This window comes from Camelina sativa, chromosome 13 (genome assembly GCF_030686135.1).
Source record: "Camelina sativa cultivar CO46 ecotype springtype chromosome 13, ASM3068613v1".
Taxonomy (NCBI): domain Eukaryota; kingdom Viridiplantae; phylum Streptophyta; class Magnoliopsida; order Brassicales; family Brassicaceae; genus Camelina; species Camelina sativa.
This window is the reverse complement of record NC_141892.1, coordinates 8,266,135-8,283,677: the sequence shown is the minus strand read 5'-3', so window position 1 is coordinate 8,283,677 and position 17,543 is coordinate 8,266,135. Positions and strand designations below refer to the sequence as shown.

At 37.8% G+C, this 17,543-nt stretch overlaps 1 protein-coding gene, 1 long non-coding RNA gene and 1 pseudogene across 3 annotated transcripts; 2 read left to right on the top strand and 1 right to left on the bottom strand.

Moving 5' to 3' along the window:
* Nucleotides 1-255: 255 nt before the first annotated feature.
* LOC104736084 (MAPK kinase substrate protein At1g80180 pseudogene) lies at nt 256-972 on the bottom strand (annotated as a pseudogene). The gene has a single exon (XR_015577329.1). The product of XR_015577329.1 is annotated as an MAPK kinase substrate protein At1g80180 pseudogene (transcript).
* A 923-nt stretch (nt 973-1,895) lies between these two features.
* Nucleotides 1,896-3,245, top strand: LOC104736083 (mitochondrial pyruvate carrier 1). The gene is made up of 5 exons (XR_759522.3): nt 1,896-2,077; nt 2,372-2,485; nt 2,587-2,641; nt 2,739-2,874; nt 2,954-3,245. It is a non-coding gene; the product is annotated as a mitochondrial pyruvate carrier 1 (long non-coding RNA).
* Nucleotides 3,246-7,571: 4,326 nt separating this feature from the next.
* LOC147929308 (uncharacterized) lies at nt 7,572-8,435 on the top strand. Its single transcript, XM_087480565.1, has 4 exons — nt 7,572-7,670; nt 7,836-7,898; nt 7,994-8,060; nt 8,122-8,435. The coding sequence occupies exons 1-4, from the start codon at nt 7,572-7,574 to the stop codon at nt 8,433-8,435; spliced, it is 543 nt and encodes a 180-aa protein (XP_087336691.1).
* The last annotated feature ends 9,108 nt before the right edge of the window (nt 8,436-17,543 follow it).

Here is a 17,543-nt window from a genome sequence, read left to right as displayed (position 1 = left end):
AAGAAAGCTAGAATTTTTGATAGATCAGAATTTATCAATTGTCTTTATACATTACCGGATATTTTCGCTACGTATCATACCCTCCAATGTACATTCAGAAAGACCATTCAAACTATTTGGTCTCCGGCTTTAGCACACAATGACTCATTCCAAAACTAATTCGCAGGAACCCTCTTTACATGAGAAATCGATGATAACACACAAACAAAACACATTCGTAAGAGAGGATCAATCTACTCTCCAAACGTCATATCATAAACCAAAAAGAGAAGAAGCAATCCTTCGCTTTAAATAATTAGTCCATCAAGATTTTGAATGTTTAAACATAATCAAAACCTTATAATATAATGTTATCATGATTAATTGTTGTGATTAATAAATTTGAATAAATTACAACTTATTGATAATCTAATTATAAACTTCCAGCGCGCTTGATCTTGTCCTACCTCTGCTTTCCTCTCCGGCCGTTAGACGAAAACAAAGAACAAAAGCCACAACCAACGGAAGATATCTTAGGAGAAGGTGGATCCAACGCTGGAGATATCTCCCCAAGTACTCTTGCGCCACCATGGCCACGTCCTCCGTCTGATGCGCTACGTTGCACCGTTGGAGGCGTACTAGCCGCCATTGATCCGTCGTCACGATGATCGTTGCTCAATTCTTCTTGTCTTTCTACGTCGGGACGAATCTCTCCACTCACGAACCTGTCCTTCCAGATGAGTCCCGACGATCCTTGTCTCCTAAACGACGCTGTTGATCTCTGCAACGCCATCTTCTTTTCTCTCTTGTCTTCTTTCAATTGAATTGTGTGATTTTTTTTTTGCCTCCCGGAAACTTAATTATATATATTTGAAGAAACGGAAAACAAAGAGAATAATTATGGGAAACTAATGTTTTTTTTTTTTTTTTTCTTTTGGAAGTTTTCTTTATAATTTTGGTTTTTCCTTTTTAATATTTTAAGTTGGAAGTTTTCTTTTTTGTTTTGTTTTACTTTTTCTTATTCAAAATTATTTTTCTTATTATGGTTTCACAAATGTAGTTAAATAAACAATATTTTAGTAAAATTGAGACTGTTTACCAAAAATAGGATATTTAACAATTTTAACAAAGAGAGACCTAACTAAATTACTATTTGTGCAGAGATCTTTGATATGTCCTAATGTCTCGAGAAGAAGAGACAAACAACTGCAGTCGGTTGACTTTCTAAATCACCTCTCGATCGAAAAGACAAATAAAGAAGAAAAGAAAAAAAAAGCAGGACCTGGTTTTTTGTGTTTCCATCCATGCCAAAATGTTTTTTAAGAGATAAGATCGAGAACCTTCCGATGTTGTATATATATAGCACAAAAGGAGTAAAACTTCGGCATAGTAGTACGTTACTCAAAGTATCCACTAAAACTAAAAACTTCCGCTGTTCCGCATGGCCTGGCAAAGTGGCAATTTGTAATATAGTTTAGCATTGATTAGGTTAGATTTATCATCAGGAATATGAACCATTGGTGATGTTCCTAACTTATATAGTAACTTCCTATCCTAGCTAGTAGGAAGTAAAAGTTTAGAGACCAAATATTTCTTTCTTTCTTTCTTTCTTCAATGGGGAACTAAAATCACTAGTATATATGGAGTATGACATGTATGATATGATCATGGAGCATCATGCATGAAGCTGGTACTTGGTACCCATAGATGTTATTCGGAGCTAGCTAGTGGAAAATGACATCGCAAATTAACCAATTTTTTTCCATGCCTTAGAAACACGTTTTTGCATTTCAAGATTTATTTTCAAATTTTGTTAATCTCATATTTACATTATTTTCCAAATTGAAAGCTTCCGGTTTGGCTAACCGAACCTCTCCCTTAATTAATTTATTTTTCATTTGACCAAAGAAAAAAAAGAACGTGAAAAAAGCCCAAACCCAATAAGGCTTTTGACTTTTGTAGTCTGTTGTGTTGTTGGCTCTCATCCTCTCTCTCTCTCTCTGTGTTCCGTCTGTCTGTCTTTTATATTCTCTTCACCAACTCGGCTCGATTGGGAGCAATCAACTTCTTCGATTTTTTTCCTGTACGAATCCCCCAGGTTTGTCTCGATCTCAATTTAGATAGTGAGAGCAATCACATCACAAGACTGATTTTAACCTAAACGTTCTCTTTCTGTTTGTCATAATAGCTTTAGATTGGTCAATCGAAGTTGTATTGTGATTTTTTTTTTTGAAGTAACTCCAATTCGAGTGGTTTTTCCAAAACAAAAAACCCTAATTTCGAGGGCTCTGGGTTTGATTCTTTCATGTGCTTGTCTGATAAATATAAACTGTCTCATGTAATCATGAGTCAGTCTCTCATTTTTTTTTTTTTTTTTTAAATTAAATTTCAGAAGATAGATATAGCTATGGCTACATCAAGGTTCCAAGCGTTCTTGAACAGTCCGATTGGCCCTAAAACCACTCATTTCTGGGGGCCTATTGCTAACTGGGGTTTTGTTGCTGCGGTATGTTTCTCTCTCCATGTCTTTCTCTTTTATATCAATCCATCCTTTTTTTGGTTGATCCATTGGATTCATTTTATAGTTTCGAATTGATTTCACTACAGGGTTTGGTGGATATGCAGAAGCCCCCTGAAATGATTTCTGGAAACATGTCTTCAGGTAACATATAATAAAGAGATCCCCCCCCCCCCCCCCCCTTTATATGCAAACATTGTTATTAGCTAAGCCTCTCATTACATCTTTTGGTTTTGTACAGCGATGTGCGTTTACTCTGCATTGTTCATGAGATTTGCCTGGATGGTGCAACCGCGCAACTACTTGCTACTTGCGTGCCATGCATCAAACGAGACTGTACAGCTCTATCAGCTCTCTCGTTGGGCTAGAGCCCAGGGGTAAGTTCTATTCTACGGAGACCCATATATATGTTCTAACTTTTAGGAAACAATCTCATACATGGTGCTTTAATGACAGGTATTTATCCTCCAAGAAAGAAGAGGAGAAACCGTCTCAGTAAACCAAAATGGAGGAAAGGTTTCTTCAAGCGATCATTCAGCATTTGTTCTTGGGAATTACTGAGAGAATCTGTCGTTATTTTATATTTTCCTTTGAAACGTGTTTGTGTTGTGTCCCCAAGCTTTGGTTGCTTCACTTGTTGGATCGCTCACTGACATTATTCTCTTTTCTTTGATAAGTAACCCGCTTGTAATAAAATTTGGGACCAGTCCACATTTCGTGTTATCACAAAATTCGAAACTATTTGATTTTGGTGTCTTCACGTTCATATATATATATTCAGTCAAATGAAATTCATTTCCGATTCTGTATAAAGTATCCAGTTGAACCAAACCGGAATGCCATTGTAATTATGTATATAAACATTACATAACAAGGTTTCCCAGAGGTTCAGATTCTGTAAACAATGATGTTGCCTTGTCTATCTTGTTGCAAGTTTCATAACAGAGGCTTCTTTATCGTGTTCACAAACTAATCTAATCATCTTTATTGGAACCTCATAACAATCCCCACAAGCTAAGTAGTAATAAGAAAGCTCATTTAAAAGGAACAAGCTTGAATGTTCACTAAATCCTTTACACATCTTTCTTACACCTAAAACGAAGTGCACTGTCACAAAAAGGTGTTTTCGTGCTACCTATGAGCCGTTGGTGTACAGCATTTGAACCATGTTCATTGGTGAGCCAGGGACTGGGGCAGTGCTTGATCGCCTTCTGTCTTTGTTCATTGAGTTCAGACGAACGAAACACTTTTGAGGGTCGCTCGCGTTCTTGTTTACTACAACGTTTCTAGAATTGCTACGCCGATCACCTTTCCCGTACTCAATTTGTCGGAAAAGCACATGTAAACCACCAAATAGATCAAGATGAATGGCAGGCAAAACAGAAGTTTATACGAATGGTGTAACATGGTGGATGTAATGATATAGCAACTAGGACAGGGAGGTAAAGAAAATTTATGAGAACAGCTTTCTCTGTCCCATGCCAAGTTAAAAATTCAATAAAATCTGAGACTTGTGAAAATATCAGGAAACTAAAACCACTTAAAGAAATTTCTACTTTTCCTTCCCTGTATCCTCCGGAGTTAGCTAGTTACCTGGGGTCAGCCCCCCCCCCCCCCCCCCCCCCCCCCCCCTAAAAACAAACCCAATCCTTCTTTAAAATAATAAATTAAAGTCTCAGATAGTAGGGACGAAGAACCTTATATTTCCACCGAGAGCCTTGATTCTAAGTACAGTATGACTTTGAAAACTCTGGACTTCTCAAAAGTTCACAAATACCTAAAATTGTCACTAGAGAGATACTGTCAATGTTCTCGAACACAATGAAGACACACAGAATAAACATGGAAATAATATTAAAAGAATGAGAAGAAACAGCAAATGACTAGCTATAAATAAACAAATATCACCTGAGATCATCCTCAGAAAACGGAATACCCTTTCGTGCTCCTGATCGGACTTTGTTTTACCTCCTTGGTTAGAGAGACTCCCGCATGACTGTTACCTCTTTTCTTACTACTTCCTCCTTCGTCACCAACATCACCATTTGATCCAACAGGTTGCTGATATACACTGCCAAGGAGACTGGGGAGTGTGTCAAAATCACCGTGTGCACGTTGCTCAAATAACGCCAGATCAGTGTCATCAACCATTCCAGAATGTATAACCAGATCCACGAGCTATTTTGGCAATGGTAGGCCATCCTGAACTGGAATCTGCAGAGATGAGCATCTCGAAATGAGAGCACTTAAAAACCAATCTTCATGACAGGTAATAACGTAGGCTTGAATAAAAAAGTTTGCAATCTTCTACAGGAGAAGGAGCCACTAAACAAACCTAAGTATAACAGGTGTGATTATCTTTCTATCTTAAGTCAAGGTATAAACTGATTCAGGCATGGAATGCGCCTTTAATTATTAATAATTTAATAGTAGGTACCTGCGGATAAATGATGTCAATGGCAGAAATATTAACCCTGAGAAAACTGCTAATGAAAACATAACTTAGAACAAGGGGACTCTGGTGCAATGAAAAAAAGCAGATAATATTCAAAAGCAAAAAGAAAACCCAACAGGGGAGCCAGATATAAGGAACGAGAGCAAACTTAATGTAGTTTGATGATACAACAGTAATGATTTCACTAAAACCTTAAATAAAAGTGAAAAAAAAAAAGTAGAGAAGCTAATTCAAACATGGACAGAAACAGAGTAGGAGACAGAGTAGGAAACCTGGAAGCCAAGGTGGGGGGAAGTGGAGAAGACAGCATCGGACCAGAGGACGTTCCCCCAATGTCGCCTTCCCACATCTGCATCGAAATCTCAGCACACCAAATCTCCAGTGTCTTGGGATCAGCAACGAGCAGGTCCCAGAAGACGAGAATGTTGCCACGAGAAGAGGTGAGGAGTTTGTTGTCCGGCATGAAGCCTAAGAGGCCGTTTTTGTGACCATGATTGAGCAAATAGCACTGCCACACATCCGCCAAGTCCCCACGGAAAGAGATCAAACTGGAATCGGGATCGGAAAAAATGGATAAAAAGGGTTTCAGAGCATTTAAACCATACACATTCCTCCAAACCATGGCCCCTTGCCTTACCCCGCTCAGAGGGTCACACCACATTATATACCCGTCGGCATGCATACAGTATAACAATCTATCTGTTGCACAATAATTAAAATCATTCCATAAACCTTGTACCCTCGGAAAGTTGCAGGACACAGTAAAAGTCTCCTCCCCCTGCACCACCTTCCTAGCCTCTGTCATCATCAGCTGGTCCGGGATAACAACTCTACTCCAAGTTTGCAACTTTGGGTCGAATACCTCTGCCCAGACTGAGGGATCCTCCTCGCAGCCTCCAAACACGTATACTTTATTTTTTTTCTCTTTTCTAATCCTCTCTTTTTTTCTTTTATTAAAATCTCTTAACACCTATTTATATATTTTTTATTTTTAACACACAAATAGTAAATTGCTAATTTACATAGTAACGTTTTCCATTTTTCGTATTTACATTTTCTTCCCTTTACCCTTTTAATTTTGCTCAATCTTCTTTTTTGTTGCTTGATATTTTTTTTCTTTTTTTTTTAATTCAATTTCCTTTGTAATTCATTTTCCTGAATTATTCAAAAAAATTCTTTATTTATAATTATAAAACAGGACATTGTTACAGATGACAATGAGCATCATGAGCACATGCAGGTTCCAAACTATTTCTCGGGTGAAGCCATCAGACATTCGACCTACTTATTAAACAAGATTGCAACAAGATCTCTTGCAAATAAAACACCATGTGAGGCATTACGGAACAAGAAACCGAATATTGATCATCTTCGAGTATTGGGCTGCATTGGATATGTTAAGGTTGACAAACCTCACTTTCGAAAGCTAGATGATAGATCATGAACCACAGTTCATCTCGGGACAGAACCTGGTTCTAAGGCCTATAGACTTCTAGAACCGCAAACTCAGAAAATAATTGTAAGCAGGGATGTGGTGTTTGATGAGACAAAAGGTTGGAGTTGGAGTGCTAACAGTCGAGATGCATAACAGAGTGGAAGTTTCAGGGTTGTATTTGGTGATTTTGGTAACCGAGGCATCCAACAAGAGAATGAAGAAGAATCGGTTGCAGAAAATGGTGTTAATGTGGATCAACATCGAGAAAGCAATGAAGAGAACGAAGACAACAACTCTGTATCTTCTATTAATGATGAAGAGATCGAAGAAGTTCAGAGTCAAGAACAGTCGATACTAAGACGAACAACAAGGTAGGTAGTAAAACCAAAATATCTTCAGGATTATGTCTTCTTAGCTGAAGAAGAAAGAGAGTTCTTGCTTATGTGCTTGAACAATGAGCCAAGAAATTACTATGAGGCAAAATAGATCGAAGAGTGGATATGTGCGTGTGAAGATGAGTTCCTTTCGATCAAGAAAAATCAAGTATGGAACCTTGTAGATTTGCCAGCTGGAGTTAAACCAATAGTTTTAAAGTGGATATTCAAACTTAAACGAAACTCGGATGGGACTATCAATAAGTACAAGGCGCGACTGGTTGCAAAAGGTTATGTTCAGCAGTATGGGGTCGACTTTAACGAAGTCTTTGCTTCAGTGGCCAGGATAGAGACTATACGACTCTTACTCAATCTTGCAGCTTCTAACGGTTGGGAGATACATCACCTTGATGTTAAGACTGCGTTTCTACATGGTGAGTTAAAAGAAACTGTTTATGTCACACATCCTGAAGGATTTGAGGTAAAGGGGAGCGAAGACAAGGTTTATAAACTCAACAAAGCATTATATGGGTTAAGACAAACTCCAAGGACATGGAACAACAAGTTAAACCATATTCTTGTTGAGTTGCAGTTCAAGAAGTGTTCTAAAGAACCATCGGTCTACCGCAAAGAAGTAAGAGGAAGCCTACTCATAGTTGGTGTATATGTAGATGATTTGTTTGTCTCAGGAACAAGCATGCATGTTATCAATGAGTTCAAAACAGAGATGGCAACCAAGTTTGACATGAGCGATCTAGGAAGACTAACTACTACATGGGAATTGAAGTGTGTCAGTTCGAAGGCGGGATAATGCTAACTCAGCAACGATACGCTAAGAAAATCCTCGAACAAGCAGACATGAAAGACTGCAATCAAACTCTTATGCTAATGGAGACCAGTTTGAAATTGGCAAAAGCATAGGAGGAAGAAGATATTGATGCTGCAACCTTTAGGAAGAATGTTGGCTGTCTTTGTTATCTACTTCACACACGACCAGACTTGAATTATTGTTTAGGCGTGTTAAGCAGGTATATGAAAACTCCTAAAGTTTCACATGGTGTTGCGATGAAACAGGTGTTGCGATATTTGCAAGGCACTACAAACTTCGGTGTAGTGTTTAAACGGTCTGCTACAAAGGTGCCAAGGTTGATAGGATAAAATGACAGTAGTCACAATGTGGATCCAAATGATGGAAGAATCACCACATGTCACATTTTCTATCTTGGAGGCAGCCCAATCTCATGGTGTTCGCAGAAGCAAGATACTGTGGCATTGTTGTCATGCGAGGCCGAGTTCATGGTCGGAATAGAAGCAGCTCGATAGGCCATATGGCTTCAAGATTTACTTGGTGAAGTTACAGGTGTGTCTGGTGAGAAAGTCACGATCAAGGTCGATAACAAATCAGCCATTGCCTTAACTAAGAATCCAAATTTTTCACGGTATGAACAAGCATATTCACACAAGGTATCACTTTATAAAAGAATATGTGTGGAGAATGGTCAAACAGAGGTAGAACATGTTCCTGGACATGAGCAAAAAACTGATATTCTGACTAAGGCTTTAGGAAGAATTAAATTTAAAGAAATGAGGGAGCTAATTGGAGTTCAATATTTGGAGGAAACTGACTTCAAGTTTAAGAGGGAGATTATTGACTTAACCTTGAAGAAAGCTTGAGTCATAAGGAGTCCTAATCCTACCAAGTTGTGGTTTCTAAAGGATTAAAATAATGACAAGTTATATTTAGGAGTTATCTAAAATATATACAAAATCTAATAGAAATAGGTTTTGGTGTTTGAGTTCTCTATATAAGGGGAGATGCTAATGTGTGGTATAACTTATGAGTTTTGAGAAAGAACAAAAATAGCTTTAGGATCTGAGAGAGTTTCCTAAAGATCAATAAAAAAGAGCGATTCTTTTACATTCTTGTGTTCGTCAATACTTTGTTTACAATAATTTTTGTGTCGTTCGTGTCACAACTTTAGTTTTTGCCTTTTTCTTTTACCAAAGCACACCCCACAAACACAAAGAGAAACATTATTTTATATCTTTGTTATCTTGGTTTTTAATGGGAGATGACATTTGATGACCATAAAGATGAGATAATGATTGTAAACATTTCCTAATTTATGCTTAACTTGATTGTATTATGGCGTCATTTCTGGCTTTTGACCCATACGCAGGGACAATTTTTTATCATCAACCTTACGTGATTATTGACCGGGCATGGTTTTAATTATATTTTATACTTGCGCTTATGTAATACCTTATTTTTTCAGTGTAAAAGAGGTGTGATTTATAAATTGGTTTTGTAGTGTAAAAATGTATTCAAAATCTCTAACAATCTTCCAAAATCATTGTTACGATATTTTAAAGAAAAAAGTTATGTTTTCAATAAAAGTTGATTTTGTATGATTTTTAAAAATTGTTGTTTGAATAACAAGACATTTTGAGTGATTTTATTAAAATGTCATTTTCAATAACACTAGATTTAGAAAAGGATTTTAAAATTCTAAATTGAATAACATGTGAATTTAATAAAAATCCAAAATCTTCCAAAATCATGGATTACATACACCCCTCTTAAACTCTTTTGAGATTTCTTCAAACGTCTAAATCCAAAATTCAAAACAAGCTTAAAAAAAGAAACAAATCAAAAAGATGAGTTTAGGGAGCAAAATAGACCCTACCATGTTCATGTGTTCTCTTCTCTTAGGAGCATGTGTAATTACTATTCCACTCGCAGTATCATCAAAGAGGTGTAAGTTAATGAATGCTTCATTAAGAAAAAAACCATCATATGTGGAGCATGTTAGAAGAGAAAAACCAGTGTCATCGAGTCTCAATTCATCAGTTTATTCAAATTTATTCAATAATGTAAAATAAATAAGAAAATAATGGGAAAAATGTCAAAATATAACTAATTTATTTAAATTGGTGAAACAAAGTACAAACTTTAGACTTGGTGGAATAAATATCTAACTTTTATTGACTTTCCAAATAAGTCATGATTTTTTATTAAAAATCACAAATTCCAGTTGATTTTGTCAAATAAAACATGAGCTTGAATTTTCAGACGCAACAATTTAACGGTTTGATTATCTATTAACAAATTCGTTTAAATTGTAAAATTTAAAATTTAGTTTAGAAAGTCAATTTTATGTTTAGTCTCGGTTGACAAATTCCGTGAATATCATAGATTATTTGATAAGAACAATTTTTTTTGTGATTTATTTGAAAAATCAATAAAAATTAAAGATTTTTTTAAAAATTATTTTCATTATTTTTGATAAGCTGATGATTTTTAAAAAAAATTTCATTTAAATAATTGATGTCGTCTAATTGATATTAATGCTTGTTTTTATCACGGATTAAGTGGGCCCAACTAGTCTACTTATTAAAAACAAATAAATAATTGGAAATGTCTTGGATATATTTCAAATGACATAATCTTATAAAGAAGTAAATTGAAAAAAATATTTAAAACCTCCACCTTTGAAAATACAAAATAAAAAATGACTTTTAAAAGGAAAATATATATATATGTTATAATTTTATGAAAAAAAATTACTACACATAAAATTTTGGTGGTATAGTTTTATTATATTATTTTTGGTATATTTTCTGTATTACCAAAATTAGCTACTAGATATACCACAAATTTTGTATGCCATATAATTTTTAACTTTTTTTGGTATATAATTTTCTTCAAATTTTTTTGTCTTATAACTTTTGCTGTTATATTTTATTTTTTAAATAATACAAATCATTTAATATTTTTAATTTATTTATCAAAAATACATAAAAACAAAAAAATTACTTTTAGTAGGAAATTTTTTTTTCTGAATATTTTCTGGTTAACGCCGGTCAACACTGGTCAACACCGGTTAACACTAGTCAATGTCGGTCAACACTGGTTAATGCCGAATTTCGGCCAACCAAACACCGGAATTGAATGTTTATGGTGTTGTACACATAACCTATATTTGTTTATGGATATCCTTATGTGATGACAATAGTTCACGTGGTTAACATGACATTTATATTTTTTGTATGTGTGGTCATGTGTTGGCTTATATTTCAAGTAGCTGGCAATCATTTTTCTTTTCAAAAAAGATACTTACGGAGAATATTGTGGATACCGTCAAATCTATGTGTTATAGTCCAATTGTGTTTAGAGTCCTATTTTGATAAGGCTTAGGTCTCAATATCTTAGGACTTAGAGCTTATCTTATGTTGAGTCCGTTCTGTATAAATATCAAGTCAAGGTTGTTCAATAAAGTAAGTCAGTTTGATATCTAATTCTACAAAGCCAAATTCACATAAATTTTTCTGAACTCTTTTCTCTTTTGATCGATAGTTTCGATTCTCTTTCTTTTCAAAGTGTTTTTCTTGCGTGACAAGAAATCATGTCTACGCTAGAGGAAGTTTCTTCTGCAACAAAGAAAGCTGTTGCTCAACAGCCGGAGCCGCCGGTGGTGTCTCCTTATCTCTTTCTCGCTCCGACAATCCTGATTCCATGATTTCGTCGGTGTTATTGAATGGTGAAAACTACAACGAATGGGCTACAGAGATGTCCAACGCTCTGCAAGCCAAACACAAAACAGGGTTTATCAATGGAATAATCTCGAAACCTTCTATTGTTTATCCAAACTTTGAGAATTGGTAGACGTCAACTCAATAATTGTTGGATGGATCCGTACGTCCATCGAACCAAAAGTCAAGTCCACAATTACATTCACATCTGAGGCAAATGACTTGTGGTTGGATTTAATGCAACGATTCTCAGTGGGGAACAAGGTGCGAGTCCATCAAATCAAGGCTCAAATAGCGGCTTGTCAGCAATCTGGACAGCCGATTATTGATTACTATGGGAAGCTATGTCACCTTTCGGAAGAAATTCAGACTTACAAACCATTGACAATTTGTAAGTGTGGATTGTGCACGCGTGGTGCTACTCTTGAACCAGAAAAAGAAAGAGAAGAGGAGTAGATCCACCAGTTTATATTTGGTCTTGACGACCCACGGTTTGGAGGTCTTAGTAGTAATCTCATTGCAATGGATCCATTGCCTTCCCTTGGTGAAATTTATTCTCGTGTTATTAGAGAAGAAAAACGTCTAGCTTCGCCTTTGGTTCGGTTCATGAACAGCGGAAAAAGGTCATCGGCTTTGCAGCTCAAGGTGAACAGAGTGTGTCGACTCCTTCACGGTCAGAGGTGCGGAGTGGAGGAAGACTGGATTCATCTATTATCAACTCTCGTTCGGTAATGTGCTCTCATTGTGGGCGTTCAGGCCATGAAAAGAAGGAGCGTTGGCAAATTGTTGGTTTTCCGGAATGGTGGACTGAGTGTAACGGTTGTGGCCAGGGTTCAGCTGGCCGAGGAAGAGGAGGTCGCGGTCTTGGACGTGGGAGAGGCTATACCATGACAGCTCATGCAACGAGCTCCAATTCCACTAACCTTCCTGAATTCACACAAGAACAATTGCAAGCTCTAGCCCAGATGCTCAAAGGTCAAACAACCAATGGGACTTCTGATAAATTGTCCCGTAAGACAAAATTTGGCAATGTTGTTCTTGATACTAGAGCTTCCCATCATATGACTGGGGACCTTTCTCTCTTATCTAATGTTGTGTCTATACCACCATGTTCGATGGGGTTTGCGAATGGGAGCAAAACATTTGCTCTAACTATGGGAGTGTTTCCTCTTTCGAACAAAGTAGCGTTACTCGATGTTCTTTATGTTCCGTCATTGACGCGCACCTTGATATCTGTTTCTAGAATTGTCAAACAAACAAAGTGTGTTGCTACCTTCATTGACATAATTTGTGTTTTACAGGACCGTTTCACGAGAACTTTGATTGGAAACGATGAAGAGCGTGATGGAGTTTATTATCTTACGGATGTGGCTACAGCAAAAATTCACTCAACAAGCGTCTCTTCTGATCAGGCCTTGTGGCATCAACGTTTGGGTCATCCTAGTTTTTCAGTTCTTTCGTATTTACTGGTGTTTTCTAGTTCTTCTACTTTGTTGGCTCTCGTTCGTGTGAAGTGCGTTTTAAAGCCAAACAAACAAGATATGTTTTTCCTCCAAGTACTAATAAATCAACAGAGTGTTTCTCCTTGATTCATTGTGATGTTTGGGGTCCGTATCGCGTTCCATCATCCTATGATGCAGTTTATTTTTTAACTATCGTCGATGATTATTCAAGAGCCGTTTGGACCTATCTAATGCTTGAAAAGCCAGAAGTACGTATGGTTCTTACTAATTTTTTTGCATACACAGAGAAACAGTTTGGTAAGACCTTTCGAGTAGTTCGTAGTGATAATGGGACAGAATTTATGTTTCTTGCGTCATACTTTAGAGAACATGGAATAGTTCATCAAACTTCATGTGTTGCGACTCCTCAACAGAATGGTCGCCAGGAACGAAAGCACAGTCACATACTTAACGTTGAATGAGCACTCTTGTTTCCAGCATCACTACCGGTTAAGTTTTGGGGAGAAGTTGTGCTTACTGCGGCATATTTGATCAACCGCACTCCCTCGTCTCTTCATAATGGCTTATCTCCGTATGAGATACTTCATGGTTCCAGACCAGATTACAATCAGATGAGGGTTTTTGGGTCTGCTTGTTATGTTCACCATGTCGCACGTGATAAAGATAAATTTGCAGAGAGAAGCCGGTTGTGTATTTTTGTTGGCTATCCCTTTGCTCAGAAAGGATGGAAGGTGTTTGACATTACTAAAGAGGAGTTTTTAGTGTCACGAGATGTCGTGTTTGTGAGCAATACAAGTCCATTACCTCAAGCCCAATTGGAGAAGTCAAGCCCAATTGGGAAGTCCAAAACAGAGCTGCGAAAGAAGACAAAACCTGTACCTGCAAAGGAAGAAACAAAGAAGATGAAGATTTTCTCAATTCAAAACCGATTTGATTCCCTCTCATCCATAAGCAGTGACTAAGCATTGTATAGCTGTATAGCATATAGAAAAGTTGAGAGAGTTCTAGAGTGTTTTAAGAGTTGTATATAACTCCCACAATACTTATTTGTAAAGATTATCCAAGTCAATAATATTCCAAAACTTTTACCATTTAGTTCTTGTTTCTCTCATGGTAGCAGACCCATTGTGAACCCTAACAGGTGATTCCATGGCCGATACTGCAAATCCTTGCTTGGCCTACCCTTTTCCAAGCAACGTTCATGTCTTGAGCTCCGTCACCTTAAAGCTCACTGATAGCAACTACTTACTGTGGAAAACACAGTTTGAATCTCTCCTCTCCAGTCAACGTATCCTTGGGTTCGTCAATGGAAGTGTCACGCCTCCACCAGTCACTCGCAACAATACTCAGACTGAAGAACCCAACCCTCTCTATGAATCTTGGTTCTGCACCGACCAACTGGTTCGTTCATGAATCTTTGGCACACTCTCTGAGGAAGTTTTGGGCTCTGTTCATACTCTGTCAACATCTCAAGCTGTCTAGTTCCATCTTGCTGAATCTTACAATAGAAGCTCGCTTTCCAGAGAGTTTTCTCTCCGTCGGAGCTTGCAACTCCTCACAAAAACCAACAAAAGTTTGGCTGTGTACACTCGTGAGTTCAAGCGTCTTTGTGATTCTCTTAGTGCCATTGGGAAACCGGTTGAAGAATCCATAAAAATCTTCGGTTTTCTCAATGGTCTGACAAGAGATTATGACCCCATCACCACAATCATTCAAAGCTCTCTCACTAAACTCTCACCACCAAGGTTTACTGATGTAGTTTCTGAGGTCGAAGGTTTCGATTCCAAGCTGCAGTCGTATGAAGGAAACAACTCCGTCTTCTCAAATATTGCTTTTCAGACTCAACAGACAAGCGAAGCTCACTATGTTGGTAATCAAAGAGGAAGAGGACGCTCAAGTTACAACCGTGGTAGAGGTGGCTATACAACCAGAGGAAGAGGATTCTCTCAACATCAAAGCACACAAACAACTCTGGCTCACGTCCCACCTGTCAGATATGTGGAAGACCAGGTCATACGGCTGATATGTTACGGTTTTGACTCACTTTGACCCCGTTTATTTGATAGTTTTGTAGTTGTTTGATTCCTTTTCAGGTTATAATAAGAGGCTAGGAAGCTAAAAGCAAGGATTAGAACAGCAGGAGCAATCGGAGCAGAAAGGTGTTGAATTGGAGCAGAAAAGCTGATTTTAGACCCAGGAGCACATGCTCCCGATTTCCGAGCACATGCTCCCAACTCTACGGATTCATGACGACACGTGGCAAGCATCTAGGCGCCGATTCCCTGCCTAATTCCCCTTATTTTAGGCGATCCTTTGTGAGAGAAAGAGGGCTGAGATCGCTTTTTAATAGGAAGATTTGAATTTGGATTCTTTCCTTATTTTTCTCTACTTGTATGCTATTTAACCTAGGGTTTTTAGGAGAGAGAATATACTTTTTTTCTTTTGTTTTTGGAACGACGTTTTAGGTGAGAGGGAGAAGAGCGGCTACCTTGTGAAGCATTCTCTGAACCCTTTTTATTTTTATGTCATTGAATTTCTCATCTTTTGCTATGATTCATTTCTCTATGTCTGAGTAGTTTTCTTTGCTAGATTAGGGGTTTCAAAAGGGGTTTCATGGGTTAGCAACAGAACACAAATAGGGCTTTATATAATCGATTGTCTTCACTATTGTTAGACTTAATGCTTAGGTTGATTTGATCACCCAATCTATGATTCTAGGTTTATCTATTCATCAAAAGTGTAATAGGTTGCTAGAAAAGACATTAGTGGGCAAACTATCCTAGACCTGCAAAAGTTGATGTGTAGGTGATTTGTGAACTTATCATTCCTGTTCTTTAATGCTTGTCTGCGATTCTGGGCTCAAACGACAGTTTAGGGTTTATGGACCGCCGAGCATGTGCTCCGGATATCTGAGCATGTGCTCCGCGTTTCCGCACAGAATCGATCAGATAGAGTTATTGATACCACGACAGTGGATCAGTTTATATTTATGTTTGAGTTCTAGACTGGTACTTAATCTGTGCCCTGAAGAGTTGTTTAGTTGTTATCTCTGAAATTCCCGAGAATTACCCCTGATCTAGTGTTTTGCTTATTGCCTTTTTTTATACCGTTTTAATCGCGTTACTGTTACCAAACAAACCCAACTTTGAATTGTCTTAGCTTGAAATTGAACCAATAGAACCATAGAGTAAAACTTGGTCTTCGTGGGATTCGACCCCTAAGTACTACTTCTTTGCTGTGCACTTGCAGTAGGAAAATAGGGTTTAAAACTCTGTGTATCAATAGCTCTGAAGTGCTATAACAGGTTCGATAACACTTACCAGAGTTCTGATAACCAAGCCTTTGCTGCTCTGCAAGTTGCTAATGAACAAGGAAGAGAGTGGATCACAGATTCAGGCTCCTCAGCTCATGTAACCCCTTCTGCAACAACACTTCAGTCAACAACAAGGTATGATGGTAATGATACAGTAATGGTAGCTGATGGAACCTACCTACCCATCACACATGTCGGTTATACTACTTTGACATCACCAGCAGGTACAATTCCATTAAATGATATTTTAATTTGTCCTGGAATTAAGAAGTCACTCTTGTCAGTATCTAAGCTTTGTGATGGCTATCCCTGTGGAGTATTATTGGATTCTAATAAGATATGCGTTATTGATCTAAACACTCAGAAAGTGGTGTCAAAGGGAAATCGGCATAATGGTCTTTATGTGTTGGAGAATCATCAGTTTGCTACCCTCTTCTCTAATCGCCATTATGCAACTTCAGAAGCAACATGACATCATCGGCTTGGTCATTCAAACTTCAAGATTCTCCAAAAACTCAAGAATAGCAAGGCAATTGAAGTAAATAAGAGCAGCACTACCCCAATTTCTGAACCTTGCCACATGGGGAAAAGTTCAAAACTTCAGTTTTTAAATTCAGAGTCTCGTGTTTTGCACCCCTTAGATCGAGTCCATTGTGATCTCTGGGGACTCTCACCAGTTGTATCGAGTCAAGGTTTTAAATACTATGCAGTCTTTGTTGATGACTTCTCTCGCTATTCCTGGTTCTATCCTCTGCATTTAAAGTCTGAATTCTACTCAGTGTTTGTTGCACTTCAAAAAATGGTGGAAAATCAGTTCAACACAAAGATCAAAGTGTTTCAGAGCGATGGAGGAGGAGAGTTCACCAATCATCAACTTAAACAACATTTTGCTAATACAGGAATCAGACATCTTATCTCTTGCCCCTACACACCTCAACAAAATGGCATTGTTGAGCGTAAACATCGCCACATTGTAAAATTGGGTCTCTCTATGTTGTTCCACAGTCACACACCACTCAAATACTGGGTAGAAGCCTTCTATACTGCAAGTGTCATTGGTAACATGCTCCCATCAACAGTTCTGCAGAACCAAAGTCCACTTAAAGCTCTTCTCAATCAAAAACCGGAGTACTCCATGCTACGAGTCTTTGGTGCAGCTTGTTATCCACACTTGAAACCACTGCCACATCATAAATTTGAACCAAGGTTTCTCCAATGTGTGTTTCTCGGCTACAGTCCACAACACAAAGGCTATCGATGTCTTTATCCGCCAACAGGGAAGGTCTACATATCTCGACATGTCTTTTTTGATGAAGACACCTTCCCATTTAAACAGCAATATCAGTCTCTCTCACCAAGATACCAAACTCCTTTTCTTCGAGCATGGCAATCAGCGACTTCTTCACCACCTCAAGTCGTTGAGCCTCAAATCACTCGGGTCCTATCTCCACCTGCAACAATAGTTGCAAACAA

What these genes read in the sequence shown, in the direction of transcription:
- LOC147929308 (XM_087480565.1), top strand. Translation starts at nt 7,572, where the DNA reads ATGCTAACTCAGCAACGATACGCTAAGAAAATCCTCGAACAAGCAGAC. An exon ending in TGGAGACCAGTTTGAAATTG is followed by an intron (nt 7,671 to 7,835) that starts GCAAAAGCATAG and finishes GCGATGAAACAG; the next exon opens with GTGTTGCGATATTTGCAAGG. An exon ending in TTAAACGGTCTGCTACAAAG is followed by an intron (nt 7,899 to 7,993) that starts GTGCCAAGGTTG and finishes TCTTGGAGGCAG; the next exon opens with CCCAATCTCATGGTGTTCGC.